The sequence below is a fragment of the Perca fluviatilis genome, chromosome 4 (assembly GCF_010015445.1).
Source record: "Perca fluviatilis chromosome 4, GENO_Pfluv_1.0, whole genome shotgun sequence".
NCBI classification, from domain to species: domain Eukaryota; kingdom Metazoa; phylum Chordata; class Actinopteri; order Perciformes; family Percidae; genus Perca; species Perca fluviatilis.
The window spans coordinates 7,151,576-7,163,039 of record NC_053115.1 but is presented as its reverse complement, the minus strand read 5'-3'; the positions used below and the strand labels follow the sequence as shown (position 1 = coordinate 7,163,039).

The 11,464-nt window shown below is 41.0% G+C and overlaps 1 protein-coding gene across 1 annotated transcript in view; it reads left to right on the top strand.

Annotated features, from left to right (window-relative positions):
* The first annotated feature begins 1,041 nt into the window (after window positions 1-1,041).
* The window catches only part of mbd1b (methyl-CpG binding domain protein 1b), a 13,386-nt gene continuing 2,963 nt past the window's right edge, over window positions 1,042-11,464 (top strand). Inside the window, exons 1-16 of the mRNA XM_039799173.1 lie at window positions 1,042-1,380; window positions 1,885-2,468; window positions 3,042-3,182; window positions 3,984-4,125; window positions 4,219-4,505; window positions 4,648-4,730; window positions 5,158-5,201; window positions 5,791-5,931; window positions 6,020-6,100; window positions 6,809-6,829; window positions 6,935-7,027; window positions 7,264-7,311; window positions 9,636-9,797; window positions 9,882-10,061; window positions 10,219-10,296; window positions 10,386-10,466. Coding sequence (XP_039655107.1) covers window positions 2,092-2,468; window positions 3,042-3,182; window positions 3,984-4,125; window positions 4,219-4,505; window positions 4,648-4,730; window positions 5,158-5,201; window positions 5,791-5,931; window positions 6,020-6,100; window positions 6,809-6,829; window positions 6,935-7,027; window positions 7,264-7,311; window positions 9,636-9,797; window positions 9,882-10,061; window positions 10,219-10,296; window positions 10,386-10,466 — 1,959 coding nt within the window. The 5' untranslated portion in view covers window positions 1,042-1,380; window positions 1,885-2,091. The remainder of the gene's footprint in view (window positions 1,381-1,884; window positions 2,469-3,041; window positions 3,183-3,983; window positions 4,126-4,218; window positions 4,506-4,647; window positions 4,731-5,157; window positions 5,202-5,790; window positions 5,932-6,019; window positions 6,101-6,808; window positions 6,830-6,934; window positions 7,028-7,263; window positions 7,312-9,635; window positions 9,798-9,881; window positions 10,062-10,218; window positions 10,297-10,385; window positions 10,467-11,464) is intronic.

Here is an 11,464-nt window from a genome sequence, read left to right as displayed (position 1 = left end):
AGTAAATGGTTTCCTTGTTTAAAACTAATACATATAGGTTCAATATTGAATATGTAAATAAACACGATGTAATCCTTTAACACCCCTTATTATAGAAACTACTGATATGTTCATTTACATTTGAATAGCTGCCATGTTGGTACAGTGATGTCTATCGAGGCAAGAGGTCTGTCCACAACTAGTCTCACATTGCCTCAGCCCTGCGGAATCCACAACTAAATACAGAATAAACATGTAATCAATAGTTAAAGACAAAACACCAAAGTTTAAAATAAAGTAGGCCTACATTTCTTCTAATCACATTTTAGTGAAATATTCGCATTTTGCTAATTGACATATATACATAAACAACTGAGCGAGCGGTCACTGGGCGGCAGACTGTGTGTGTGTGTGTGTGTGGCTATGCCTGAAAGTAGAAGCATACGATATTGTTTATATAAATGACGACACTATATGATATTACAAATGAATTGTAATGGCAGAAAATGTTTTCCAAGCGGTGCGTCCTCTAAAGTTACGCATTACTCTGCTGCCAGTCAAGACAACCCATTTTCTACCACAGACGAACCATGAGACGAACATGCATCTATCCCGTCTCCGTGAAGGCAGCAGTTAAATGACAAAATGGGCTGCTGAAGAGGATGAAGGCAGGATGAGAGAAGTCACCCCCTTCCGCCGCCAGGCCAACACAGAGGTTTAGGAAATGCTTATTTTACCGTCAGGACACTAAGAACGGACGGGATTACATTTTTACATGATTTAATGTGACAAATGGCTTGGTTGATTGAGTGAATGATTAAATGATTGACGAGAGAGAATGTGAATGAGTAATGTTTGATATGAGTAGCTAAGCAACAAATCTAATTTAGAAATTCTATTTTGCTAGCTGATATAGCTACAATTTAGCTAAGATGCCTGGCTATTGTTCACGATTATGTGTCGTAATTATCAATGGCAGACGTAAATAAATGTTATAAAGTGCAACTCAGTGCCATTGTGATACACACACCACTTGCAGAACACACTGTCCTTTCTGTAGGCGGGGTCAAAGTTCAGCAGACGAATAACGGATTAGCATCTTGAGTGTCTCGCCTTCTTTGGTTCTACAACCGTTTTCATTATTGCTAGCTAAATGCATGGAAGCTAGCTACGTTAGCTCTACCTTGTAAAGTGGTGACAGAGGTGACTAGCGTGCCAAGGATCTGGGAAATATTACCCTGTTTTGTTGGCCCTCCTTACCGCAAACATTTGTAAACTGGTAGCGATACACTGCTCTCAACTCAGAGGGACAATTTCATCACAGGGACCATGGAGGAACGCTTTAGCTAAAGGTGGCTAACGTTAGTCCCGCTTTCAGTTTCAGTGTTTCTTCAGCTGCTGGTATGTCACTAAACTATGTATAAAGAAATAATCGCCAATATCAGAGAACCAGAGCACTTTCAGCAGTAGCAGCACGATTAGCAGGTGAGGTTAACTTGTGTCGCTGGGGTTGTGTTTGCTGGATAGTATTAGCTACAACCCAGTGCTAGCTAACGTTAGTTAACAATGGATACGCGGAAGCTCTAACGTTATACCGTGAGCTATATTTATGAAAGCTAGCGTTTAATTGATAGAAAACATTTCGTCTCTTTAGTTAGTTTTTGTTGTAACGGTATTCTTTGGTATGTTGTGCTAACTATAACGTTTAACGTTACGTAAATGCCTGCCTGTTAAGGCATTGTTATCGAGTAACGTTATAAAACAGATGTCTGAGCAGCTCGTTGTTTTAAGCTAACATTCCCTTACAGTAACCTAGCTAACATCGAGCTAGCTAGGGGTTACTATACTGGACATACGGACTGTTTAAACTTTCTCAACGGCATCGTCATTTTTTTTCTCCTCCAGGTTCCGTCATGAAAAACTAAGCAGCTGTCAACCATCCTGACGATTCATCTGCCTGCCCAAACCTTGGTGGCCAAGGTCAAGCGGCTACATCCACGGGCAATGTGAAATTACACCATGTTAAATGGGATGCAAGGTCTGCTGTAGAGGATATCTTATTTGTCTTCAGGAAAACTATTTGAAACGTTTGTAGCTTAAACGGGTGCATCAATGAACGAGGAACCACGTGAGAGCCTTGTACCCGGCAGAGAGCCTGTGGAAAAATATGTGGTACAAAGCACAGAGAAGAGCAGCAGCGAAGCAGAAAACCCCGCTGAGGTAGCACCAACACAGGAGCCTTTGGCATCCTCAGGCAGTCTCGAAACAAAGGGAAACTCCAGCCCAGATCCTGTAAAGGAAACTCCAGGAGATGAAACGGAGGAGGCTAAGGCCGCTGGTGGGGAGCCTCCTGTTGACTGGTTCGAGCCACTGGAGGATGATGATGATAGCTTTGGTAGGCACGATCCAGAGGAAGAAAGCCTGGCAGGAGAAAGTGAAAGGAGTGAGAGTGTGGCAGACAGCGAGAAGACCTTCAGAAGGATTTATCAGTAGGTTGAAAAATGTTGATTTCCTCCAATCTGTGGTCATGTAATAGTGCAATATATCAAATCTCAGTTGTCAGCAGAGCCATTATATCTTGAAATGTAGTCTGATAAGGAGCAGCATTATCTTTGGTTTAGGTTTAGATTTTTAGGGACGTGTGCAAGCATCATGATCTTTATCCAAATAGAGCTGGCAGTGGTGATGCACATGTGCTAAGATGCTGTACTAATTTTCAAACAATTCAACAGTGAGACTATTTGGTTAACAGGAATGGTTACACTATTATGTACACTAGCACATGAGTTACATATGTTATGTTATAGGTTAAATAGTCCTGTTTAGATAAACTGCTAATGAAAAATCAGAGGGTTTTTTACTTTTGTTGAACTACTGTTGAAACGGCTCAACTCAAACCTCTAGACAACTCTGCCTCAATCTATAGAAACTAAATAGATGTATACCACAACATAGCTTAGCATATTACCATTTTCTTGGATGGCTTCACGAGCAGTCGGTTTTTCTCACGTGGTATGAAGATTTCTAACGTGCATAATTCCCATCTCCTCTTTTAAATGCAGGCTTCAGCTTCCCCGCCGTAAGCGATCACATCCAGATGAAGGATGGGATGACTGGCCAGTACTTGGAGAGGGTTGGAAACGCAAAGAAGTTGTCCGGCGCTCAGGTTCTAGCATAGGACAGAAGGATGTCTATTACCTGAGGTAAATACCTCCTAGTAGAAATGTAAAAAGAAAATCCCAATGTACAGTATTTTTCAATTCAGGGGCCAGAACATACTTTCATACATTTACTTTGTGGTCTGCAATTTAGATTTTAGTGCTGAGATTTTACTCATTGTTAAAGGTCCAATGTGTAGGAATTTTTCCCATCTAGCGTTGAGATCCTATATCGCAATCAACTCTCTCGCGCCACGCAGTTCAAAGTGCGTATTAGAGCTACGGTAGCCTTCATGTTTCAAAAAGCCGGTCTCTTGCTCTTTTCAATCTCCTTTTTATTTTCTGGGCGAAGAAGAAGAAGACTCCTATTCCTGAAATTTGCATTTTGAATATGTGTGGTCCTCCATGTTTCCTTCTTCAAACTACCCATTAGCAGCATTAGCAGCACCTGCGAAAACGTGAAAGGCGGACCAGTATGTCCCTTACCGGCTAACGTATTTCAAGATGGGGCATGATTATGGAGCGTCTACCCCAGTTCATGCAAATGCAAATGTAAAATTTCAAGCCAAAAGGAATACTTGGAATTGATGGCGGTGGTAAATATATTATAATATTATAATAATATTATAAAATATTTTATAGACTAAAGAATTGATTAATAAATAATCACCAGATAAATCAATAATAAAAATAATTGTTAGTTACAGCCCTAACCAATTTAAAATAGGGTTACATGAATGTTATCTTCGCACTGTCGGTATAGAAGCAGAAGCATGTGACTGAATGTTTTTAGCGGTTGTCATCAAGTTCTTCTCAGTTGTAATTGTGTGTTAATTTTCTTTGCAGTCCACGTGGTGATCGAGTGAGAAGTCGAGTAGAACTGATTTCAGTGCTGGAGGGAATGTTTGACTTGTCAACCTTTGAATACAAGTCAGGAAAGTTCCTAGATGGTCAAGCACCACCCATAAGAATTCGAAACAGAGCAAAGGTATTGGCCTCTTTTATCACTTCAAACTTAAAACATGTAAGATCTGTGTATGTGTGTCTTACAGTTAGTTTTCCTCACTTTCTTATCCATTAGAAAAAAATCCGTGAGCGTTCTTCCTCAGAGTCCAGCTGGATGGAGAGAGGAGAGGGGGCCGACACTCCAGACTCCTACCACAGGCTCACCCCCAGCGTGGGGCCCAAAAACCTCTACTCCAACCAGTCAAGTTTCTCCTTGTACAGTACAATAGGAACTCCAAACGAAGGCTCTCGCAATGAGAATCCACCAGCGGAAGATAAAATTAAACTTCCCCTTCCCTCATCATCCAGAGCACTTCCACTTCCCTCCGTAAATGGAGAAATTGGGTCCGAAGACAGCACACTGTTAGTCAATTATTTAACCCTTATTATTAAAACCGCTGATGTAATTAAAACACTTGAGTATTTCAATTTAATCAAAGGGGTTTGTTTGTGGTGAGTTGATGATATATGCAGATGGACTGAGCATTATTGTGTTTCCCTGCAGGGTCTGTGCCAGATGTGGTATTTCCTTCACAGGCACATGGTATGACAAACAAAGGAAGAGGCCCTGCTGTCCCAGCTGTTGGGGTATGTCAATTTAAGACTGTTAAAGGTGCTCTAAGTGATGTTGGGTGAAATTACTTCTTGTTGAAGTATTTTCAAACAAAACAAGACTAGCTCGCACCTCTCTCCTCCTCATCCCGTCCCCTCCCCTCCCTTCCGTGCTTCCTTGTATTAACACCCTCCCACCACCCCAAATCCTTCTTGTCAGTTATTGGCTGGAACACTGTGTATGTTCCGTGGTGCAGGTTGGCGCAGATTGTTTTTGCGGATGGTGAGATGTTTGCTGTATGCGACAAAAAATGTTGTGGCCTAAAAAACGCGTGATATCGCTTAGAGCACCTTTTGAAATGTCTTGATTCTTAGGAAAATGCAGTGTTGGAAATAGGAGGGGAAAAAAATGCATCGAAATAACTGTACTCATCCTACAATGTTTATTTCTTTTAAATTTCAGCAGCCTCAAAGACAAAAGAGCATCCGATGGTTCGTTTCAGAAAGGTAAAGCATTGGCTGTCAACAAGTTGTGTGAATGAACAGCTGCATTGTAGCCACTTTAACTAGCCAAATCATTGGTCCATTGGGAACTTATCAATAACACACTAATTAAACCATGGATTCAGAATATACACATTATGTGAATGTGTTGTTTATATGAGGAAGTTGGATTGTTGAAACTAACTGGATATGTAATCAAAGTTTTTACCCATCTGACATGGAGAAAAGGTGAAAATGAATATTCTTCAACACTAAGGGCCGTTACAAAGTCAACGCGAGCAACCCGCTCCCTTTCATAGTCTACACAGCAGACGCAAGCGTCGCCCCCACCGTCAACGCATAGTATTGCGTTCATCGGCACGTAACAAAAACTGGGACGACACGTTTTGCTAAGTATCGCCTCATAATGGCGGCCAAAGCGTAGCGATGCGTAGCCTTGCGGACACATATCCGTACCGATGGGTTGACTATGTAACGGCCCTAAGAATACAAAGTTGCTCAATCTATTTCCAGAATAAGAATACTGATGAAAATGTGCAAATGGATACTAAGAAATGATCTGCTTTTTTATTTCTCTACATGTGAACTATAGTGGATTCCTTGTGGACAGTGTGTGGGATGCCACAACACAGTGAACTGTGGGCAGTGTGCCAACTGCAAGCATGGACAGCAGAGCAAAGAGTCCCGGAAACGCCTATGCCGGAAACGCAAATGTATATGTCCTATTCGCAAGGTACGCTGCTGGGTACACGACAATTATTCATTATTTTGATGCCAATTGTTATGTTAACTTTGCCACTTTTTCTCGGATGTTCCACCAGGACCCTGGAAGTGGAGCCTTCCTGCTGCAGAGGCCTTATAATGACATTCCAGAAACGTTTGACGACAGCATGAGTTTCCAGGTAATAAATACTTTCATAATACACTAACTTCTTTTTTCCTACCAGGCGTGTCTACGCGACCCCCGTGAGCAATCGCAGCCATTCATGTCAATGCTTGATATTCCACCAGCCGCTACGCAGCGCGTCCCAGAAGCAGTTCTCCGCTCAGCAAAAGATATGCGCCAGGTCTATTTTAACATGAGCCGCGGGGCGTTGGAATAAACACACCATTGTTCTTTTAAGTACTTCTAGAGACAATAAAATCGGGCAAGCAAGACGCTTCAGAGGCGCTCCCGGTGTGGTATGGCACATGGCGGAGAACGGAACAAAACTGTGGCACAGCCGGAACGTAGCACAGACGCGCCTGGTATATGGGTAACATGTGCTGTGCTCACAAGCCATGGGTGGTGGTTGTTGTTGTTGTTGTTGTTGACCTCCACATGTAAAAGCTTGTACTGATGTTGTAATAACCTTTTTAAAGCAAAGTTTCCATTGCTTGTTGGTTAACGCAATATTAATACTCAGTCTTAATCAATAAAATACAATGACTATTGGCTAAGACTATCCTGTTTTTCTACATGTTTACAGTCTGGGTCAGACATCAGACATGTTTTCAGTTATTTCACATTGTCCACAATGTGGGTTGTAATAACAGTGTAATTATGCACTGGGGTTTTGGCCCTGAATGTCATGAATTCATGTTCTAAAAACAACTATTTTATTTTGCAGAGTGAAGTTACAGACTCGCAGGTAACATTTTTGTAATATGATACCAATTCATATTTGTGTTTTAATATACTCAATATGATTGCTATACCTTTTTCCTTCCACTCACTGATTGTTTTATTCTCGCAGCACCCGAGTCTCAAAAGCAGCGACACCGAGAACTTCTCCGTCAACGTGGACGTTGATGATGAGGATGACATGTCAACTGACGATGATGATGATGTGAGTTTTTCTTATTTTAAACCACTGTCCTACAGACAGGAAGACATGATTGCCTCAAGTGATACAAAATCAACCAAAATTTATTTTGTAACGGTGCCACAGAATGAACCAAAACCAGTCAAACTACATGTTCAGTACTTTTTGCTGTCTTTTTATATGCTCAGTATAGTCATAGTTAGAATATGGCTAATTATACAGTTTCAGTTGGAACAATAACCCATATTTACCATTCACAGCAGTGGCAAACCGAGTTTTCCAGGGCCAGGTGTTTAGTTCTTGACAGGGTAAGTTTTATGAAAGGGTAGTAGTTCACTAAGCCATCATATTTTAACCAAATTTCCAATAAAATTGACAAAATATAATACTAAAAATGTCCACTACTGTGATTAAAAGAGTGCCAGTAAAACTCAAAATGATGGAGAATCATGTGATAGAAATTTGGCATTATGGTTGCTCAATTTATAAACCTGAGGAAAGTATCTCCTCATCACTTCACAAAGATCAGATTTTTTTTTTTTGAGGGATGTTTAAGTCGCATGCTTCATATGTCATGATTTATTCACCAAGTCTTTTTCCATTGCACATTTTTGTTTTATCAACAGCACAACTTTTCCACCTCAGCAAAGCAAAGGTTTTTTTTTTTATGTATTGATTTTTCTGCTCACAAGTTCCATTTTCACTTTCTCACAGCCTACTGCATTGAACAGTCCACCTACGTAAACAGCTTCCCGTAATCAACGTTGGCGTCAATACGTCGACCAGCGCAGCGCGGGTAGTGCAAGCCCAATATTCTGCCGAACCCGAATCCTGGATTCGGTGCATCCCTAGTAATGACATTAAGAGCCAAGCATGGTTAGACTATTTTGCGCGCTGGTTGCGCTAAAAAAACTGAATGACTGAACAAATACTTCACTTTTGACGTCAATAGCTCTTGAACGGTGCAGCTGCACCCGGTGGAATCCTGGAATTCAGGTCGGCAAGCACCAGCAGCCCCTGAACGGAGTGTCCTTAAAGGTCCCATGGCATGAAAATTTCACTTCATGAGGTTTTTTAACATTAATATGAGTTTCCCCAGTGGCTAGAAATGGCGATAGGTGTAAACCGAGCCCTGGGCATCCTGCTCTGCCTTTAAACGAGCAAAGTGGTAGTTGGTCAAGGCCACACCCCCACCCTCCACCTTGCCCCCCCTCTCCTCCTCAATAGCTACAGACACAGAAATGGCACATCTAAGGAAAGCTCATTGTGGGACTGGCTCTAGTGGCTGTAATTCTGCACCAAGGCTGAATTTCGGGAAAGAGACTTCAGATACAGTATTAGGGGACCACTAAGGTCTATATAAAAGAGACTTCAGATACAGTATTAGGGGACCACTAAGGCCTATATAAAAGAGACTTCAGATACAGTATTAGGGGACCACGAAGGTCTATATAAAAGAGACTTCAGATACAGTATTAGGGGACCACTAAGGTCTATATAAAAGACTTCAAATACAGTATTAGGGGACCACTAAGGTCTATATAAAAGACTTCAGATACAGTATTAGGGGACCACTAAGGTCTATATAAAAGAGACTTCAGATACAGTATTAGGGGACCACTAAGGTCTATATAAAAGAGACTTCAGATACAGTATTAGGGGACCACGAAGGTCTATATAAAAGAGACTTCAGATACAGTATTAGGGGACCACTAAGGTCTATATAAAAGAGACTTCAGATACAGTATTAGGGGACCACTAAGGTCTATATAAAAGACTTCAGATACAGTATTAGGGGACCACTAAGGACTATATAAAAGCATCCAAAGAGCACCATGTCATGGGACCTTCTTTAAACTTTTTTTCCAGTTTAGATGTCCTAAGTACCATCACAAGTCATGTTTCCAGTGTCGCATTAGAAAGGCTGAGTGGAGATGGCAAAATTCAATCGAACTTCAATTGCGCAAAAACATTTTTACACTCGCTTGAGGTGTTTTTTGATCGAAAAGAGTTGATTGGCTAAATGGGATGCCGAATAAACTCACTTTTAACTCACCGCCATGCCGGTAATTCTTTCGTCAAATTTCAAACAATCTACTCGAGTAAGAGTACAAAGTATGCTGCATTAAAGCTTTATTGCGGAACTTTGATATTATTGAACGTCCGTTACATTCAAGCCATCGCCAGATGAGTTGCTACAAAGCTAATTAAGGCTATCAGCTCCACACAACTCTCTCTGTGTTTCTCAGTATGGCTATGTTCAGAAGATTATGTCGTCCGGTGACTTTCCCACACAGCTCGAGTGAAGATAATGACCTCTTCTGAAGAGTCCATCATGGTTTTTTTTAATCCTCCGTGTTCTCCTCAGCTACTAGCATGGGGGAGGGGTTGGGGCGGTGCGCGATCACTGAAGTGAGAGTTGAAAACTAATCGATTAATCTTTGCAGCTCTACTTTAAAACTACTCTGAGTAAATGTAACTTGTTACTACACACCTGGATGAGTGTTTGTGTGTGGTTTGTACAAAGATGTCTTATAAGTCATCTGTTATCAACATTAATTTTGCCACTGGCAGTGTTGCATTAAAATGTCTCTCTTTTTGTTTTTTTATTATACACTTGACTTGCCCTTAGTGGCATAAGAAGCGGAAGCGAAGGTCCTGTGGAGAATGCAAAGCCTGTCTCTGCAGGAAAGACTGTGGCACATGTGATTTCTGTATAGACAAACCAAAGTTTGGAGGCAGCAACAAGAAGAGGCAGAAGTGTCGACTACGTCAGTGTCAGAGACAGGCAATGGTAAGAACCTAGTGATCTTCAATGCGTTTGTTGTTTCTTGCAGTAATGACGTAGTCGTGTTGATTTTTAAATATCTTTTGGCAGAGACACTTGCTGCCTTTCCAGATGGGACAAGCTGACTATGGGCCAGATGGTTCAATGCTGCCGGGCAGGCCTAGACCTCACTACACATACAGTCGGAAGTCCGGTTTTAAGAAAAACAAAGGACCGCTATCTGGCTTGGACTTAACTGACAATGAAGATGAGGACAGTAACTTCCAAGCAGTGAGTTCCCAATACATTTTTAGTGATTAAATATTTGTATTGTTTCTATTTTCTTGTTGTGTTTTCTTTTTTCTTTTTTTTTTTCATTTTAAAATAAAACCTCATTTAAGGAAGAGTTTGTGCTTTCGTCTTACTTGCTTATGTTTCACTGCTGTAGATGAACTGGAGCTCTGAACCTGCCAGTGGTAGCAAACACACGTATGAACTGAATGTGAGAAACCAATCATCTATGCAGGTTTGAAAATAGATTATCATTTACATTTATTTGCCACCTAAGGCTTATCTCACCAAACAGAATGTCAACTGAATTTTGTCTTTCGGCAGTTGAATTATTTGGATTTCAGACAGCAGAATGGACTGACTGACAGAGTTCCTCACTTCAGCAACCACAACAACTCTGAATTAGTAAGTTTACATTCAGTCATTTTTTATTTTAAGATTTTGTTTTCCCTCGATAAGGCCAAAGGTATTTATTTTTTTTAAGATTCTTATTGGGGGCATTTTTAGGCCTTTATTTCCACAGGATAGGTGAAGACATGAGAGGGGAGAGCGAGGGGGAATGACATGCGGCCGCTGCGTCGAGGAGTAAACCTCTATATATGTGCGCCTGCTCTACCAACTGAGCTAACCCGGCCACCAAACGGGTTTAAGTGTGTGTGTGTGTGTGTATATATATATATATATATATATATATATATATATATATATTATTTTTTTTTCTATCTTTTTAGTTTTCAGCGGTGGTCCAGAATGAAAATCTGTGGAATGTAGCACTGTTTTTCTGCTAGTGGTGGTGATATGTTAACATTTATTTATTTATTTATTTTTGTATCTGTGGAAAATCTGCAGAATTCTGCGTCCAAAGATTCCTTGTGGCCATGCTGTTCATGTGTTCATGGCCTCCTGCTTACACTTCCTTTCACAAACACTTCTGGCACCTTGTCCGTTTCCTGTTTCTGTTGTCGTGAAACATGCTGTTCTTTGGCCTGTGGGTTAGTGTTCTGCTTCCAGGCCTGGTTCATACTGTTTGATAGCGGTCGACCGATAGTGGATTTTACCGATAGCTAGGTTGGGCCGTATTTGCCGATAACCGATTAATCGACCGATAGTATTTAGAATTGATACACCCACAGCAATGCTACACAAGCATGTGTGTTGTCTAAAACAGTTCTCCTACATATTTGGAGTCATCCAGTGCAAAAATAAACATAATGAGCATTATAATTCATATAAAGGACAAACCATTTACATTTCTTCAAGAAAGGCCCAAATGTATGCCAAATCTAAAAACAGTGACGCCATTCTTCTCTGTAGAACGTTTTAGAACGGTAACAGATGATCTCTGACCTGGAGGGATCCATCTTTCCCTCTATATACTCTCTGTTCTCGCTTGGATGCCCATA